This window comes from Cyprinus carpio, chromosome B2 (assembly GCF_018340385.1).
Source record: "Cyprinus carpio isolate SPL01 chromosome B2, ASM1834038v1, whole genome shotgun sequence".
Lineage (NCBI taxonomy): Eukaryota > Metazoa > Chordata > Actinopteri > Cypriniformes > Cyprinidae > Cyprinus > Cyprinus carpio.
The window spans coordinates 10447620-10467350 of record NC_056598.1 but is presented as its reverse complement, the minus strand read 5'-3'; the positions used below and the strand labels follow the sequence as shown (position 1 = coordinate 10467350).

The window sequence follows — 19731 nt, the reverse complement described above, 5'->3', positions numbered from 1 at the left end:
AAATGCGTATACGTTAAAAACAATAGCTAGTGCAGTGGCTGAAAAATACATAAGCCTAACAACATCTGTTGCCATGACTTATTGCGAGAGGGAAAAAAAATCAGGTTTTAGTCACATAACACCAGTTAATGGAAATGCTGTCAATTCACAGTAGGTTTTTATCGACATTTATAAAATATCACAAAAGTTTTGCACAAATCTATAATCGAAACCTTGCTAGTGATGCAAGAAGCATTTTATTTGAATATATTATTATATGAAATATATAAGAACATATCACCAGAGAATTACCATTTGTAACTCTTGAAATTAGTAGATTTAATTGAATTCCTCAAATCTGTAAAGATGCTACGTTTATTTGTGTTCACTCACAATAACAAAACATTGCGCTTTTGTAAAATAATGATAGAAAACAGGACGTGCTTTTATCTCTGTGTCGCCGGCTTCATCTCTTAAACCAAAAACAAAGACAGCGCTAGTTTATCAATGAATTATCTGAAATGTTAATGCAGCCTCCTTACTGTTTTTCCCTGACACATGCATAATCATTGCTTCTGCCGGTCCGCTGTTGCAAGCTTTATGCGTGCCCTTTGCTTATTAGGCTATGAAGGCAATTAAAGGCTCGGCATTATGATTTAAATGGTTTATTAATAAACGTGCGATTAGTCGACTAACGCTTAAAATGAACGACTACTAGTTGACCAGACAGCCCTAGAAATCTTCATTATTTCTTTTAACAAAAGCACATCAATATTAATCAAGAATCTTTTCAAAACAAATACATTCATTTTTCTTGCATAAACTTTCACTTTCAAATGAAAAAATATGATCTATTTTTCCTGCTACGCTTTTAGACAAAAAAATATGATCTATTTTTCATTCTGCCATGGCTCATCAAAGGGGGTCAGTATTGATTTCATGATAACTTTAATACCAAAGATGAGCAGAGACTATCATACTAACCAGGTGTTTGCCCTTTATCATCCCCTGTCTTCATCTCCTTCACTTTCTCCTTCACTTTCTCCATCAGCTGTACAGAGGTAATCACAGACGAGTGTCTCTTGTAGACTTTGGCACTCTGTATGAAGGATAAACACAGATCAGAAATCAAAAACTCAATTTTTTTCCAAAAAAAAAAAGAAATAAAAAAGGTCCAGCTTTCATTCTCTGGCCCAGCTCACCTCTTTGATATCCATGAGAGATTGGAAGTGGCGGCTGAGCGCTGGCTGTGGTGCTGTCGGACTGGTGGGAGACACAGGGCTGAGGGGGACATCAAAGATCATCTGGTGGTGCCTGATGAGCAGGTCCACCATGCGGGCTTGGTGGGGGTAGTCAACCAGAGAGGACAGCGACACTTCTGCCTCCAACTGCCTGGGCTTGATGAGTGTGGGACCGAAGATGATACCCAGGTTACTAGCAGTCATCTTGTTCTCCTCAGCTTGCTCTGACACTCTGTAAAACAATGAGTCATAAATTATATTTCACTTTCACTAAACACATTTAAGGACGTCAAGCAACAAGCAAAGAAAAACAGATCCCGATAACAGATTCCTGCTTCTTTGCTATATGAGCTTTTTAAACACACTTTGGTTTATGGTTTGTGTTGGCGTACCTGTGCAGATGGGTGATGAGGAACTGCAGGGTTTTGTAGTGCGCCGCTGGAAGCTGGCGAAGGAGGTCTCTGATTTTGAAGAGGACTCTTTTAAGCTCAATACTGAGGCACAGCTGCTCTCCTGGTGATTTCTCTTTAGTTGAGTCAGTCTCCTCCATGTTTTGAGTCTCTTTTGCCAGCCCGATGATATCGTTGTAATACCGATACAGAATCAGTGGTTCTGGCAGCTAAAAGACAATTGAATCATTTTTTAGACAGTGTCAAATCAGCAAAATGTGAAGAGTAATGGAACCCTATAGAGTGCAACAGCTGGGTTTTGGCAGAAAAAAAAAAACATTTTCTCCATAAGGAACTTGACTTCTTACTTACAAACACTTAAAGACAGACCTACAATGAGCTACAAGGTTGTTAACTGGTGATATAATCTCCATCAAACAGAGAATCACAACAAGCAAATCATGCCAAAAGAACATTTTAGTGCCTGTCCACTCCCATGAAGCACTGCGAATGACGTAATAGTAATTTTTCATACGCTGTCAGACTACTTAAATATCAGTGTTCATATATATTTTCCAATACATGTAAAATATATTGTTTCTATACACAATCAAGATCTTTAAACAATAGTTATATATATATATCCATCGTTTTTATTTTGATTGTCATTTGCAATGCTTCATGTAGCTGTTTCTCTTATTAAAGCTGTTGAGTACACACTATATATATGTAAGATTTTCACAAACGTTTTTCAAGAACAAAGTTTGCAATGTTGTTTTTATTGTCGTTGCTTTTTGGTTTTGTTGTTGTTTTATTTGTCTATAACAAATAAAAAATTCCTATGTGAAAAATACTTCCGAAACCAAAAAGCGGGCGGACACTGTTGCACTCTATTATTTCAAGTTTCATATAGACATGATGAAACTGGGATTATCTGTCCAACCACACCTGTCTCAGGTAAAGCTTGAGCACGTTGCTTATGTCATGTGGGTGGAGGTCCGAAAGCTCCACTAAGTCCTTTCCATTCTCAAAGGCCTGGCACAGCTTCTCCACACGAGACTTCGCCCCATTCACCCGATAAATGCCCGAAATGAACCGAAAATAGGCGTCACTCACAAAATGACTCACAAACATTGAATTAAACAAATTCCTTTCAGTTGCATCTCGATTCTTCACCTTAATGTTAAGGGCACGACTCTCGATTTCTGAGGTGCATTTTTTGATGATGAAGGGGATGCCGTCAGGACTGTTCTTAGCTACTTGGGCGAAGTCAATACCGAACAGGTGCAGTCTGCCCTGGAGCTTCTTATGACCACACTGAATGGCAAGAGTCTCCAGGCATTTCTTATGACAGGCCAAAGAGCACTATGTAAAAAGAGATCAGGGAATGACAACCGGCTCTAATGAACAATGTGAACAGAACAGGTGTGGGTGCTGATGATGACCATACCTCCTCACATTCAGCCCCGTGAAACACCACCAGCCCGTCACACTCTCTGCATTTGGAAGGCGCTCGCAGTTTCCGCAACTTGTGAGTTTGTGCCGCTTTTGACATCTGAGTATTACGAAAAGGGCCGGGAGAACTGGCTGTTTCCATCACCATTTCAGCAAGGCCTGAGACAAGAAAAGGCATGTGTGTTAATAGCTAAGCTTTAATAAAAACAAAACAAAAAAAATATGTTCTGGTGTGGCTACAGGCTCATCAAGAGTCTTAAATGTGAGTAGGGATGGGAATTGAAAGAACTTTCATGACTCTTGCATTCCTATTTACTTGGTTCTAAATGGTTAAATGGTTCTTTCAGTACTTCTGAGGAAGCATGACCTTCTCTCCAGTTCCTCAAATGTATTTCCCTACTTTTAACATTTGTTTACATTCAGCAATTATTACTGAAATGTAACACTTTTGGTGGAGAGACAGGATCTGCCAACTGTGGCATTCTGCCAATGTCAACACCCAGCCCATCTGCACAGCTGCACTGAAAGCAAAAACATGGGTGCGAGCAATTCAGCACTAGCATAATAAAAACAAACCTGTGGTGTCACCACACATCAAACAACGCAGCCACTCACAATCACGCTGTTCAGTTTGTACTACCAACCATTATCTAATGGTGAGGGTGGTTCCCTCTCATCCAGGTCATCTGCAGAAGACATGGTACCAGTTGAGGGAGTTCTGGGAAGTCTGCGTTTGAAATCCCCTGTAACACGAACACACACACAAACACACATTAGATACTTCCGTCCTGCAGAGCACTTCTCCATCCTGTCCACTGAGAACTAGGTCAACCATTTTACAAGCAAAACTTACAAACGTGCCTAAACTAGGAATATTTTTAGAGGAACTTTTTGGATTAAACACGTTGCACTCGACAATAAGAATGGCTGATGCAACTGGCCAAAGTAAAACATTTAAGGACATCTGACAAAACTTGTCTGATTAGGTCCTAACGATATGTTGATCACATACATGTTTTATGCCTGCATTTCCTTTTGATGTTGTGAACCTTATTGTTTTGCACATTATGTTAAGTTCTGCTTATGTAAATATGTCACTGTCTAGCTGGCTGATGTAGATGAGTTTTTGTGGTATGTATGATTTAAAGCTGTCACAACATCTGTCAAAAAAATTGATTGTCAAACATACATACTGGCCTAAGTATACATTAAACCAATTTCGGTGTGGGATTAACTTCCTATTGTGAAGTGCTCTGTACTGTAGGATGCTGTGTGTTGACACCAGAAAAAGTACCTGGACTAGCTGTGGGGGAGTCCATCGAGCGAGACTCACTGCTTCCTCCAGCACTCTCTGAGTCACTGCACATCCCTCCTCCACCGGCACTGCCTGAGCTCCAGGCTCGCTGGGAGCCCTGCGTCCTTAACGCTACAACACACAGAATTAACCTCAGAATTACCTTTCATCCTTCATCTAGGAAATCTCTATTCCTAAAACTGAGGGAGAAAACCTGCGTGTTTAGGAGAATCAGTCTGTCTACACGTTTCATACTAAAAACATGAGAATTTTGCTTATGTGCTTGATTTTAGTCATCTAGTCTGGATGCTGCATTAAATGTGAGTTCAGGTTGTAATCCAGCAGGCTGATGATGTCAAAGCACAGGGGCTTTTTGGAAGCCAAGGTCCGATCTGGGTCTTGGGCCTTAATCCTGACTGCTGGCAGCTTTTGTCCAAGCTGTGGATGGCCAATGCTGGGTAAAAACCCACAGTGGACGCATCAAGCCATAAAACTAATAAGCTGTTCAAGATGCTGAAGCTTGCCAAACATATGTGCCTAATAGTGCCAAACATCTCAGGATCTTATTTAAGTGGGAAGAAAATAAACTTCTGGGAGTTTTAGAGTCTAACAAATGCATAGGGCCTTATGATTTTTGTGATGCAGAAAACGTGGACAGAATTGCGGAATCCAGTCATAAAAACGGAACTGTATAATGCAGAATGTCTCAGAATTTACCACATTTTGGATGGATGCATCACAAGTAGGTAAACTACACTTAAATCGCTCATGGTGTTTTCAGCCTCTGCCGCCTCAAAATATGGGTACATGAATGCATAAACATAATTTCAGAGTCAATTCATGAGCATTTCACCATGTTTTTTTAGTAAAACTATCGTCATATACAAACAGAAACTTAGAGGTCTTCACAGCAACCCGTCAAAATAAAAGTTTAGTTTAACTTGAAGAAACCATGACAGAAACATTACTTAATGTAATAATAGTACTACTACTTATAATACAATTATTATTAAAACATTCTTTTTAAAGGAATATTTACCAGAGGAATTATTTACCAGAATTTACTTAGCAGAAAAATGTAAATACACACACAATTTCTGAAAAAAAAAAAAAAAAAGAAATGGATAAAATAATAATAAATTAATAAATAATTATTTTAATACATAAATTTTAAATCAATTAATAAGAGATGCTTTTGATTATTAATATTTAATGAAATCATTACAATGGAATACAAAAAATTAATAGAAAACCAAATAAAAAAAAATAAAAACGAATTCAAGAAAAAAATAAAATATATTTCATAGGACCTTAAAAATGTAATTTTTGTTAAACTTTTAATAAATTGATGCTTATTATTGTTAGTTTCATGATTTCAATTAATTAGACATGCTTTTTGATGAATACAGAAAACAGAGTCTAGAAAAAAAAAAAAAAACGGAATCCAGAAATGTTAAAAACGGAATTTGCTGAAAAAATTAAATAAAATGGATTTCATAGGGCCCTAAGGCTGAGTAGACTGACGTAGCAACTTAGGCTCAACGTGAGTTACGGCGAGTTTGGATCAGGACTATCTGTTTAAAAAACAGTCATTATTGTTTTATTCCATTTAGTGCAACAGAAATTGATCATTTTAAACCTACACATTTTAGTCGCCAGGCTAGATCGTTATCGACTCTTACCTTGCATGTCTAAACTGCTATTGGACCGCCTCTCTGCGATCTTGGCCTTGCAAGGTTGCACGGTACCCTCAACCCCATCTACGCTGTGGTTATCTGCAGAAGTAACAGAGCCTTGCGACAGGTTCCCATGGGATGAGCGGGTGCTGCTCTGAGACCTCTTATGAAGGGACATTCTGGAAAGGAAAGTCACTTGTTGAAACATGCTTTATTAAAATACCGCAGGTAAAACAGGCTGTGCAAAATCTCTGCTGGTTGTGAAATGGGTTACTCAACAGGAAAGTATGAGATTCGAATGCAATGTAAAGAGAGGTGATAGCACTGGCCAGTATGTTTGTACGTGGGTGTGATTTAGAGGTCAAGCTAAAAAGCAGAGTTTACACAGGGCAGTGATTATGGTGGGCGGAATTTCTGGATAAACAACATGCTATCACCGACCGTTGTTTCGTTCATCATTCTTCCTGAGGAAGATGCAAACAATGCAGCCTTTCTCTGGCCCACACGGAAACTTGAGTGTGGACTTACCCCGTTTTTGAGGAAGCTGTAATGTCCTGAGACAGAGACTCCAGCCACACACGTTCTTTAGGCAGGCTGCAAACGAACTCAGAGTAGCACTGGCCTGGTTCATACTTTTTGGCCTGTTCATTTAGAGCTTGGTAGTTGACTGAGAGAGGCTGGGTCTGAGCCTGCTGCATCTGGAACCAGTTCACTGTCACCTGCGAGAGTTTTTTTTTTAAATAGTCAGTATGCAATAATGGTATTTACTTTCATGGAGAAGGTCAAAAGTTTGAGATCAGTAAGATTTTTTTTTTCAGCAAGAATGCATTAAATTAATCAAAAGTGAAGGATCATGTGACACTGAAGACTTGAGTAATGGCTGCTGAAAATTCTGTGCCATCACAGGAATAAATGACATTTTAAAATATACTAAATTGAAAACAATTATTTTAAACTGTAATAATATTTTAAAACATTACTATATTTTTGATTCAAAAACATTTAAAAATCTTACAGACCCAAAAACTTTTGAACTGTACTGTAGTGTTGTTGTGACATGGATACAGACCGCTTTGAGGGTCAGGTCACACTGGAAGACCAGCTTCCGAATTTGAGCGAGGATCTCACTCTTAGCGTTTGACAGGCTGACCTTCTTCGCCTCTAGATCGGCCACACAGGCTTTATACTGCTCGTGTGCTTCCTCAGCCTAGAGTCACCACAAAAACAGACAATCAGCCAAACAAAACAAAAGCATAGTGATTTTCCTAGCCTGTTTTAAGCCAAAGTGTGTAATTTCCATGCCACCAGCTGCACCAAACAAGACTGCTAAAAAGCTCACTCATTTGCTAAGGTGTGATGTTATGCAGTTGCTGGGTGTCTGGGTTGTAATAGCTACAGTAATGTTTAGATTATATGGCCTGATTTTCAGACAGTACATCAGAAGTTCAGAATATCAAACGAATTCCCACAAACTCTGTTTCTCGCATCACCACTTTGATGCCCAATAAACAAGGTCAATAAACTCAAGGGTGTGTGTGTGTTTGTGCAGTCTTTGACCCTGTTGAAATTGAATTTAAAGTTATAGTGCAGTTTCTGCAGTACCTTCTGTAGGGCCTCTTCCTCCACCCTCCGTTTCTTCTCCAGAGTCCTGCCTCCTGCTGTTGGCTGCTCCTCCTCGGTGCGGCTGGTGGAGCTGCGTGCCTTCTCGTACTCCTCCCTCTTCTGCACCTTCAGCAGCCGAGCCTTCTTCAAAGCGCTCTCAGCCTCATTCTGAAAACACATGGGTTGTTAAACACTATCGGTCGTGAAGAAACATTAGTGATGAAATTCAAAGAATTCAAATAATCGGATATACCATTTTCTTTAGCTCTCTTTGCCATTGTTCCTTTATCTCTTTCCTCTGCTTGTCCAGATCGTTCTTGCGGGCCAGCAGTGGCTGTTGGTATTATAGGAATTTTGTGGAATTAAAGAAAATTATTTGTTACATGGTTAGCTACAAGTTAACAGCAGATATAGCAGATCATACCTGTATGAATTTGTTGGTTTGTAGAGAAGCAGATGTGTGGAGCAGAATCTGATTGTACTCAATCTCATTTTTAAAGGCAGAGACATAAATATCCCGGAACGGCATAAAGTCCTTTAGATAAAGGAACACAGCCACAAAATAATGTCACTTAAAGGCCTAAAATCAAATACACTAACATTAAAAAAAAAAAAAATTATTTTAATGTTTTTGAAAGAAGTTTCTTATGCTCACAAGGTTGATTTTCTTTTTTATATCAAAAATACATTAAACAGAGCAATACTGTGAAATAATACTGCAATTTAAAATAACTATTTTAATATAATCTAAAATGTATTCCTATTTATCCCTGTGATGGCAAAATTCTTCCGTGTCAAATGAATCTTCAGAAATCATCTTCTTTTTATTGTTGTTAAAAAGAGTTGTGCTGCTTTTTTTTATGGAAACCATTAAACAATTTTTTTTCAGGATTTTTTTATAACCAGAAAGATTAAAAGAACAGTATTTATTTGAAATATAAATACATTATAAATGCTATTACTGTCACTTTTAATTAATTTAATAAAAGAGTAAAATAAAAATTTTCTTTCGAAATTCTTCCCAAAAATTTGAATGGTAGTACATCATATATATATAAATATATAGAGAGAGAGAGAGAGAGAGAGAGAGATTTTATCAAAACAAAAGACCATCACCTGCTGACTTGCCACTGCCTTTGCGGATTCTGCCATCTTGGCAAAGCTTTTGGCACATTCCATGTCTGTCAAATACAGAGACACCAAATGAAACACTAAAGTTCAACAATCAAGACAAAACAAAAGATCAGGCTTTAAGAATGGACTGACCCAGGCTGAGGCGTTTCTCCACCCAGGCCAGCACATCTTTGGTGTATTTGGACCAGGCCTTGGCATAGAGCAAAGCAGACTCTACTCCACTGTCATTGTTCAGCAGAAGAAGGTCCACCTGCTCTACAGTGGACAGCTCTGGGAACACAGCAGGATCTAGAAACACACATATACAAGGAACGCCACATATGAATACAAACATCCAAAAAATACACAGATGCTCCACATAGTTTAAAAAGACTGCTGAAAAAGCACAGAGGTACCCTTTGAAGACATTTATATTTCCTCAACCATGTCTCTCCGCTCTCTAAACTGTCATTTAAAATCTACTTTTAAATGTTACCACCCTACAGGGTTTATAGGCCAACAGTTACAAGGCAAATTTTACAAGTCAGCTTTATTAAAGGCAGCGACAGCCCTGAAATGGTGGCAAACTTGCTTTTAAGAGGAATAAATCCTCTCCACCATCCCCTTGACTTAAAAGAATAAGAGGTCTTTCTAAAACAGACACTAATCTGCGGTAGCATTAGATGTATGTACGCTTTATTACATGGCATGAGCGTGTGAGATCTTCTCGTAAAATCTATGCTTAACCTTTGTCAAATGCACTGACACGCAACTCAGCTGCGCCGAATCCAAGCACCCCGCCCAATAAGCCACATGTGGTTCCCATTCCTCACAAAAAAAATCCAAAAAAACCCAAAGAATGTCAACCATTTGGCAAACAAGAAGAATGTTAGACTATATGAAAAACAACACAAGTGTGAAGGTACAGGGTGTGTAGAGCTCTCTTATCGATTATGGCCTATGTCAGTACAGCACATCTGTCTCTCTGCTAGAACAACATCTTTCATGTGTGCTTTGTTTAACTAGAAAACTGTTGAAGTTTGTATTACTGTTGCTCTGAGGCACATAAAATGTGATGAGATAGATTCTCTTCAACATGTCAGCGGCAAGAGGCTGCTTGCTTTGTGATGAAAACCTCGATAGAAGAAGGAAAGGAAATCCATTTACCTGCCAGATCCTTTTGACTGCAGCCTCCTGAATCTTCAGAGAGGTTTTCAAAAGACTAGAGGAGAAAAAGAGAAAGACGTTTCACATGTGATGAGAAGTTTGATAACAGAGTTGAAGTATGAAAAGGTGCTTCTTTTGAGTGCTTCTCTTTTATCTCTTCTCTCAAAGACTCAGTTCATCAAACCTTGCTCTTTAAATCACAGGGGCCAGCCAGGTTTCATTATTTTCAAAGCAGACATCCCAACTTAAAGGGATAGTTCACCAAAAAAAAATTCAATGCCATTATTTACTCACACTGGTTCTAAAAATATGTTATCTATTTTTTTCTGTGGAACACAAAAGAAGAATTCTGCATCTTTTTTCCACATGACAGTTCATAGTAACCACATCTGTCAAGTGCCAACAAGGACATAAAAATCATACACATCCCATAAAACTAGTCCATATAACTACACACTTTTTTTTTTCAGCGAAGACACATTACATTGATCAAAAGTGACCGTAAAGACACGTATAATGTTACAAAAGGTCTTTGATCTTTCTATTAATCAAAGAATCCTGAAACAAATGTATCACTGTTTCCTCAAAAATATTAAGCAGCACAAGCATTTTATATGAAAGTTTCTTGAACACCAAACCACAGCAATAAATGACATTTAAAAAAAAATGCAGCCTTGGTGAGCATAAGATTTCAAAAACATGAAAAACATTTCAAATCTTACTGATCCCAAACTTTTGAATGGTAATGTGTTTCAAGTCTTCTGAAGCCATATGATACTGTTGTTAATAAATAGACAATACTGGCTTAATTGTCAGTCTGCTTTACACATAAAGATTTTGTATGGCTCCAGAAGACATGGAGCACAGCATACAAGTCATAAGGACTACTTTAATAGTGCATTATATTGGCAGACGTGGTCACTATGAACAAGAGCTGAGTAAAGAGCAAAACTATCCTTTTGTGTTCCACTGAACAAATAGCACACGGGTTAGGAACAACATGAGGATGAGTAAATAAGGATTTTTTTTTTTTTTATGCACTCTTTTTTCAAGGAACTTTTAAGGCATCTGAGGTGATTACTTACACAACTTCTTCTGGCTTGGGGGTACCCCAACCTGGAGCTACTGTCCACATCTCCCATAAGGAAGTCAGACACTCTGAAATTGCAAAGTGAGACAAGTCACAGATAGCACACTGCACATAACATAACTTACAATATCATATTGCTATTTTTCATCCCAAATAGAACAAGAATGTGAGCAGTTTTAAAGGTTAGTTTCAAGATTCAAGATTTCAAGATTCAAGATTTTTATTTGTCACATACACAATTATATAGAGTATATATAACCAGCAGTGAAATGTGAGTAAAAAAATGAAATCCAAGTTCATCCAAAAATGAAAATTGTCATCATTTACTCAGCCTCCCTACATCATTCCTAATCTTCAAACCACAAATTAAGATGTATAATTAAGATTGTATAACAGCTCGAAATCATGTCTAATATGGTAAACAGAAGCTCAAATGTACTTGCTTGATGCATGAGAATGAATAAGATTTGTTCTCGCATTTCACACAAGCATGGTTCAGCTTCCTCTGATCATATCTAATGAGCTCTATGCATGTGCACTGATCAATGTTTACATGTGAATTAAAAGCTAAATTAAATCCGTTCATCATATAAAGCGATTATGTCTCTTTGGTGGACTTTTTTTTTCAGATTTATATGGATATTAATATGTCATTCTGAATTTTTTTGATTTGTGTGTGTTTTTTTTGGTTGGGTTTTCTTTCAAGGGAGGGAAATATATCTGTTTTGTTTTTTTTTTAATGAAAGAGACTTATGGGTTTGGAATGGCATGAGGATGAGTAGCTGAATTTTTCATTTTGGATGAACAATCCCTTTAAGTAACGTTGCAACACAACTATATTTCATCAGCATTAAGAGAGTGACAACAGGATGCACAGCTGACGTATTCTATTAAAATTGGCCATGGAAACTGAAAGTAAGTCTATACAGATGAAGAGCATTCAGAATGTACATATGACTACAGAAGAGAGGGCTGTGGTACTCACACATTGCCAAAAGTGAATGCCAAAGTATCGATCGATGCGTGTATCTCGCCAAATATTGTGTCTTTGCTTTCTTTATTGACTTCCTTGACGTTAACGCCTGTGGGAAGTGATAAACCACATGAGAAGTGTAGCCAAATAGCACAAAAGTCTGCAGCAAAATTACAATTCTTAATATGATGAAGATCAGCAGTAGTGGTGTAGACCTAGATCTCAATAATGTGTTCGTGGAAATATGAATCCCTCAGCAGTGGTCCACCACAGGTATCGAGGACTGATAAGTAACTACAACACTCTCTGATAATACAGAATTCATTTGTTCCACATGAGAGTAATTTTAGATGTCAGACTCGTTCTGAACAATGAACAAGAAAGGGAACCTCTACCAGTTCTTCCTTAATTAGTGTCTGATGCTGCTTTGTTATCAGGTCGTGCTTCCCTGGAGTACATAGATTGCATGTAAATAAATCAACAGATGCCTTTCTTCATTAACTAATTTCATTGTTTTAAAAAGAGGCCGGATGACCCAGCATGTTAATGCAAAGTTTGTTATGTTTTGAGCTGATAAAAGAGAAATTAAGATCTTACTGATGTTAAATCTTAATTTTAAAAATCCGATATGTGACAGACAAGAAGTAAAGACTGTAAGAGGCTACGAAACTTGCATTTACCAAGAGCTTCCTGTCTGCTAGCTGAGCCTCCCCTTTACAGGAAACACTGACAAAGCTTGAACTCTCAAAACATTCAGAGGACATTTCAATTTCGCCAAACTTACCAACTTCTTTAACTTGCACTTGCAGTCATATCCAGAATCGTTATGGTAAAGCATAGATTAACGACAGGCAAAACTCGCCCAGAACTTCAGGAACTAATGCCACAGCCTAGTTCACAATGATTCAATGGAGCTTGACTTCCACTTTTTCTCTTCACATACAAGAAAAAGTGACGAGGCCATAAAAAAAGCAACATCATCTGTAGTTTCCAGTTCCGCATGGGCGATTTTTTTTTTTGGTTGGTCACGCAAAATGTAGCGACTGTCCACGGAATGGGAATCCCCACCCTCAACTGCCACTCATACTCAGAGCTACGAAGTGAGCAGAGAAGACCGCACTGGAGACGAGAGCATGAGAGGTGCGTGGCTCCTGGTGCATACCTCTCTGCTTCTGAATGCAGGCGGGCGGCTCAGTGGCCCCTGCAATGGAACGCTGACTTCTTCCTCAGGACATCCTGCAGTTCCACAACAATGCTTCCACTTCTGCCCCCTTCACAGCTCAAATACGGGAATGGCTACATTCAGAAAGCAGTTCTCTCATAGAAAAACCCTCGAAAGCATTTTCTGCATCATTGGAAATTTTTCTTTTTAAAAAATCTGTCAAGATGAACTGTTTTTCTGAAAATACCTATGAATGATTCTTACCATATACAGTACTGGCAAAGTAACACATGCAGGTATCACTTGATCAGGTGCAATGCGTCATAAGACAGGATAAAATACCTGAGATAACAGAGTCTCCTCCAGATCAGATGCAAAGATCAAAATACAGCTAGTCAGATGCCACTGACTCACTCTAGACAAGGGCGGGGGAAGAAAGAATTTCAACAACTTGAGACACTTGACACTTTTACTGCTGCGCCCCTGAGAGATTCTTCAGCAAAACTACGCAGCATTTTTAAAAAACTGCATGGACTGAGCGTGAATGGGGGGGAAATGTGTGCATCTAATTTCCTTTAACATTCCATCAAAAGAAAGACCGACGGTTGACATGGAGTGTTAAAATGCAAGCGTGAGTGGGAAGTGGAATGTTGGTCTTACAGGTAATTTGAAGCAGGTATCTGAGGTGACTGGCCTTTCTTCTCAAATTTCAATCAGATTATTTTCCTCTGTTAAAGACTTCCCTTTGACATAAACAATGAAGAGTTTGGCCCTTTAAAGGACACATGGGAGCTCAGAAGGGTCACTGGCCCTCTTGTGGCAAAGGATGATACTCTAGTGGCCACTTAATCAATGCTGCCAACATGAAAACACAATGTTTTAAACAGCTGGAAATGATGTGGATAACCAAAAAGAAACACATTCACTCTGTCCGTACAGCACAGAAATCATCTGCTCCCTCTTTCGCAGCCGCAATCTGGATTGCAAACTCTACTAATGTACCACATGGACATTCCTGTGCGCGAGCCAGAAGAATTACCCTGTTATTTTAGACTAGGAAAATCAATATAATGCTATGAAACTTTAGAGTATATATCACAATGCACATTGTTTTATATATTAAATAACCATGCAGTAATGTCTTTCTATTGATTATCCAGGAACTGTTTTTTACATGAAAGCACTTTCAGTTTTCCTTCGTTTTTGAAGTTGATAGATGCAAAACATAAGATTAGATTATTTATAACACATGAATAAGAAGTCTGCCAAACACAACTTCACATTATATAACATTTGCGTTAAAAATGAGTTAAAACAGTGATGCCATTTGTCCACCAAAACCATTGTATTGATGCATTAAGCCTCATTAAGCATTATTTCCTTTTTTAAAGATTAATACAACATGCAAAGTTTTTCTTGTTTTTAGAGGTGATCTAAAAATGTGTGGCTTGGAATAAATGAAACATGTCTATTTTACAGTTCTATGAATGTTTTGCCTTTTAGCACTCCACACCTTGTAACTAAAAACTATCAACACATACATAAACAATGGACTTTTTTTTTTTTCAAAAGACAAAATCAATTCTAATTTGTTGATTCTAAAGTGGGGCGGAGCTGAAGGAGGATCCTCACCTTTGACTTTGGCGATGACTGTTCCTGCAGCACCAAGAATTTCTGATGAGTTCAGTGCCTGGTGTTTGCCAATGACGGTCTTTAGCACGTGTACCAGCTCTCCAAGTCGCTCGCTGACCACGTGCTGTGAGCACTCTTGGTTCTCTGTAAGTGACATACATATAGACAGAGACCACAATGTCATCAGCTCAACTTCCTCCATGCGTTTTTGAAGATGCACAAATTTAAAACAATATGGGTGCAGCAGCAACATCGAAAGGTTTGAAATTTTGAGTCTGTTTAAAGATACCCATGTGAAACCTCCTCAAAGTGCACATGAAGTGGCATGTGTGACACTGGTGCATCCTAACAGCACGCTTGCAAGCCCCTGTGATTAGAGACAATGAGCTGAGTATGAGGCTGTGCTTTGGCTGAGATGCAGACGCAGCCCTGTGCACTCGAGAGATGGCCGACAGCAAGATAAGAAAAGAGACAAACATGACAACAGCTATGCACGCCTATCCAGACGTGTGATAACAGATTTTTTTTTTGTATGAGAGTGACTGAGAGTGAGGTACTTCATTACTGCTGACTGTACTGCATTACTGCTGTCATGGGAATTAAGAGAGTTTTGACTTGCTTTGTTGCTGTTTTTGCATTAAATTGATCAAAAGTGTAATTTATAATGTTACACAAGATTTGCATTTCAAACAAATAACAACAAACAAAATCAGCTTTGCCATCACAGGAATAAATGACATTTAAAAATATATTAAAATAGAGAAGTTATTTAATTGTTAAATTAAATTGTAATAATATTTCATAACATAACTTTTTTACTGTAGTTGGTTTTGGGAAATGCCTGTGTCACTACTTCCATATTTCAAATATAATCAGAAATATGCTTAAATATGCTTTAACAACTTTAAAATCAACATGAAACCTTGATCCACTTCTGTAATGCAAATTCAATTGAAACAGGATATTAAACAAGAAAAAATGCAGGGTGGGACTCTGTTTTATCCATTGGGAATAGAAAAGTGGGCTTTCCATATTAGAATGGAGCCAGACCGGACGCTGGCTAATGCAATGCCTAAAGAGCTAGATATTTATCTTTTAACCTCATAACATTCTAATCATAAAATATCAAAAGTCCATGCAGCCTAAATAGAGGTCAAATGTAGAGTAAATAAAGCGATCAACTTGGATTTCATGGCGACTTTAAAGGCTACCAAGTTTGCTATAACTAAATGACAAAATATTCATAAACAGTTTTTGAAACCAAAACTATTCACTAGTGCTTTCAAATGATTAATCGCATCCAAAATAAAAGTTTTCGTTTACATAATTTGTGTGTGTACTGTGTATATTCATTATGAATATATAAATACACAAACATTCAGTATATATTTTGAAAATATTTACATAATTATATATAATTTATATTATATAAAAATATATTTATTATATAAAAAACATATTTTTCTGAAATATACACATGCATGTGTACTTATATATACAAAAATAAATAAATAAATAAATATACACAGTACACACATATATTATGAGAACAAAAACTTTCATTTTGGATGCGATTAATCATGATTAATTGTTTGACAGCACTACTATTCACACAAAACTTTTCTCAGTCTGAAAAAGGTTAATAATTTGGCATTCAAACAAAAACCTAGCCTTCAAATAACCAAAAAACTTTCAAATATTAACACATTTTAACAAGTTTCCAAATATTATTATGCATATACATATTTAGACTCCATGTAAACAAACAGTAGGATTAAACATGTTTGTTTACATCATGCAAACCCATGAAACAAACTCCACAATCTCTCGTTTGCATTAGGATGAATTGGACGGTCGTTTGGCTGTGTGTAGCGGATGACTTCGTATCTAACTGAATGTTGTGAAGGCTTCGAAGAGTTCTGATAGCAGGAGCATCTGTTTTTTATCCTCTCTGTGCAGATGTACATCATGCCACAAGGATGAGACACGGTTTATGAGTGCACAGTTACAATGTGGAAGGTATGTGTGTGTTTGGCGGCAGAGACAGAGGATCACTTCTCCCACTATGAAAAGGGAAGAAAAAAGTAGGAAGCACAAACTGTTGACAGTTAATCATCTTCAGTTTATTATTCTGTATTTACCACGCTTAATTCTCCTCAGTGTGAAAACACTTTGAAAAACACACGAGTAACGATGTCAGGGAAACATTGACCCTCACTGTGGTGCCAAAATGATTAGTGATGGGCTGTTTATTGCCTCATCACCTCTGCCGTGAATCTCCGTTATCTCTCCTCAATTCCATGAATCCTTGTGCATATTCCATGAAACCGCCCAGCCTGTGGCATTAATGCTTCTGTTCTTACATCAAGTCATATAATGATTAACATTTATGATTAAGTACTTCTGTCCAATGAGTCTTCATGGTGGGCGGGGCTACCCTGGATCCTGCTGCAAAAATCAAAACCGAGCAACTGACAAAACATATCATCTCTTGGACAAAAAAATCAGATTAGCATGAAGAAAGCTTTTATACCCCAGGAAGAAAATGCTTTGATTTTGTTGGAAAATTTTTGGAATTCTGCAGAAATAAAATGAGCTTAAGGCATAGCAAAATTGGCCCAAAATATTTAATAAACAAACATGTTATTGGCCAGATATTTGCAACATTTATTAAAAATAATTTTATGATTAAAAATCTGAATTTAAGATACAAATTACCATTCTTTTAAATATGCTAATCTGTTTGTGGAGTTCTACTAGATTTTGTGTGGGACTGTTTTTATTTTTCCCACAACAAACATCATATCCCACAGAAACTGCTAAACTTACAGAGATAGTTCACCCAAAAAAGAAAATTCTGTCATTAATTAATCTACCTCATGTCGTTCCAAACTCATAAGACCTTTGTTCATCTTCGTAACACAAATTAAGATATTTTTGATGAAATCCGAGAGCTTCCTGACCCTGCATAAACAACAAGGGTACTAATACAATCAAGGCCCAGAAAGGTAGTAAGGACATTGTTGAAATGGTACATGTGACATCACTGGTTTAACCTTACTGTTATAAATTTGTGTGCAAAGAAAACAAAAATAATGACTTTATTCCACAATTTCTTCTCTTCTTGTAAGTCTCCGCAACTATTTATGAGAGTACTGCAGACAGATTTCATCAAAAATATCTAATTTGTGTTCCGAAGATAAACAAAAGTCTCGGGTTTGGAATGACATGAGGGTGAGTAATTGATGACAGAATTTTCATTTTTGGATGAACTGTCTCTTTAAAGTAAAAGTAAAACGTTTTGAACAAATCCAAAAAATGATAGGCCAACAAAGTGCAGCTTGGGAAAAAATTTGAATTGCTGAATGCAAGTGCGGAATAGAAGATACTGATTTATACAAGATACAGGAAGTGGGAAAAGGAAACAAGGTAAGGGACGCCCTCAAAATTCAACAGGCAACAGGGGTAAGCACCTTTCTATTGCCTGCTGCAACAAATGCAGCAAGGTGGAGTTTGAAGGGGAACAAAAATTGAAAAAAATAAATAAAAATGTCTATGGCATCAGAATGAGACAGAATATCCATATTTGTATAGACATCTATCTGTGGACTTTTGTGGGGTGAAGCACGACAAAACTTGAAAATTACAGCCAGCAACTTTACAAAATAGAACACTTTTTTTTTTTTCTCTGGGAGTCGATGTGAGTGGAACTAAAAATCTATTCCATCCAGGCCTTTGTCTTGTGATTTAGGGCAAGAGTCCAATATTCACAAAAGCCAAATCTTAAAGTCATGTATTAAGGTCACTAAAAGATCCTCCATTATCACAACACAATGACCTCCCTCCTCCACCTGGGCGACCAGGTGCACGTCTTCGACCCGTCAGGATTAGAGGATTCCAGTGCGGTAAGAGGAGAGGAGGCTCTAGCCCCAGGGATACTCAAGAGTGTCCTCTCTCCTCTCTTACTTTGAAACGTCCCTCAGACAAAAGGCCTCCATCAGAAGCCCCCACCCCAGCTCAGGTCTTCCCCTCACTGCCCTCCTAATTACTGGTGAGGGGTCAAGCAGCAGGTCACAGACCAAAATGCATCTTTTTAATGATGATCATTAGCAGCCCAGTCTGAGAAGCACAACTAAAGCGCTTTTGGTTTTTAAAGATGTTTGATTTATGAAAGTGTGGCTTGACATGCAGGACAGGCCCACTTCAATGACAGGGACTGATCCACCCCCCAAAAGACTGATGGAATGTTGCATCCCCACAATAGGGGCCCACCACACAGGGGACTATGTCATGTGTCAGAGCTGATTGGGGTCCCGGGACGTCTTCATGCCAGCGTAGCAACCAGTTTTCTCCAAACTCGTACTCACTCTGTTATGAATAATGCATCATCTGGGCCGCCAAACACTTCAGTGATGTCAAAACAATGGAATTTTAAAAAGCATGCATGAAAACTGCTCAGGGGGAACTGAAGGGCATTGTTTCGATGGGGATACCGGCAGAGAGCCACACACGCATTGTTCAGGACGAGCCCCCTGCTGATGGACCTCCATCCTGGGTCTATTTCACTCCGGGAGCTCCAGCAGCGAGTCGCCGTCCCTCCCACGCTCAGCCTGCGTGTTGGTCCAGCCACGCTTCACGCTCAGTCTTTTCATGTTTCACTTGTGCTGTTCGCTTGCCCCACGGTCTCTGATCAGAGCCGTTTAACAATCTCACCCAACTGCCAACAAGCCTCACACCGCAGTGTGAGAACGAAGACTGCTAACGGCCCCTATCCCACATCTCAGTCCCATCGGCAAAAAAGTCAACACAGTCTCTCATGAACACACACACACACACACGTCGCTGACTGGTCCAACACATTTTTAGTTCTCAGCAAGTTAAACTGACAGATGGATGTTTTCAAATTAAAGTTGTGAACAATATGTCCTTACATCATAGGGACAAAATGCAACAGGATG

General features: G+C 38.3%; 1 protein-coding gene across 3 annotated transcripts in view; it reads right to left on the bottom strand.

The window, feature by feature from the left end:
• Positions 1-19731, bottom strand: part of LOC109060691 (rho GTPase-activating protein 29) — a 40023-nt gene that overhangs the window by 3266 nt on the left and 17026 nt on the right. For 2 of the 3 annotated variants that reach the window (XM_042717980.1, XM_042717979.1), the window contains exons 3-21: positions 14774-14917; positions 11992-12088; positions 11002-11074; positions 9917-9971; positions 8903-9058; positions 8753-8817; positions 8061-8171; positions 7890-7970; positions 7637-7804; positions 7104-7241; positions 6563-6753; positions 6041-6213; positions 4359-4490; positions 3709-3807; positions 3060-3223; positions 2558-2974; positions 1613-1839; positions 1182-1452; positions 964-1078 (exon numbers count right to left, since the gene is read on the bottom strand). In XM_042717980.1, coding sequence (XP_042573914.1) covers positions 964-1078; positions 1182-1452; positions 1613-1839; positions 2558-2974; positions 3060-3223; positions 3709-3807; positions 4359-4490; positions 6041-6213; positions 6563-6753; positions 7104-7241; positions 7637-7804; positions 7890-7970; positions 8061-8171; positions 8753-8817; positions 8903-9058; positions 9917-9971; positions 11002-11074; positions 11992-12088; positions 14774-14917 — 2877 coding nt within the window. Of the gene's footprint in view, positions 1-963; positions 1079-1181; positions 1453-1612; positions 1840-2557; positions 2975-3059; positions 3224-3708; positions 3808-4358; positions 4491-6040; positions 6214-6562; positions 6754-7103; positions 7242-7636; positions 7805-7889; positions 7971-8060; positions 8172-8752; positions 8818-8902; positions 9059-9916; positions 9972-11001; positions 11075-11991; positions 12089-12763; positions 14748-14773; positions 14918-19731 lie in introns of those variants that run through there. The other variant, XM_042717981.1, reaches the window with a different exon arrangement.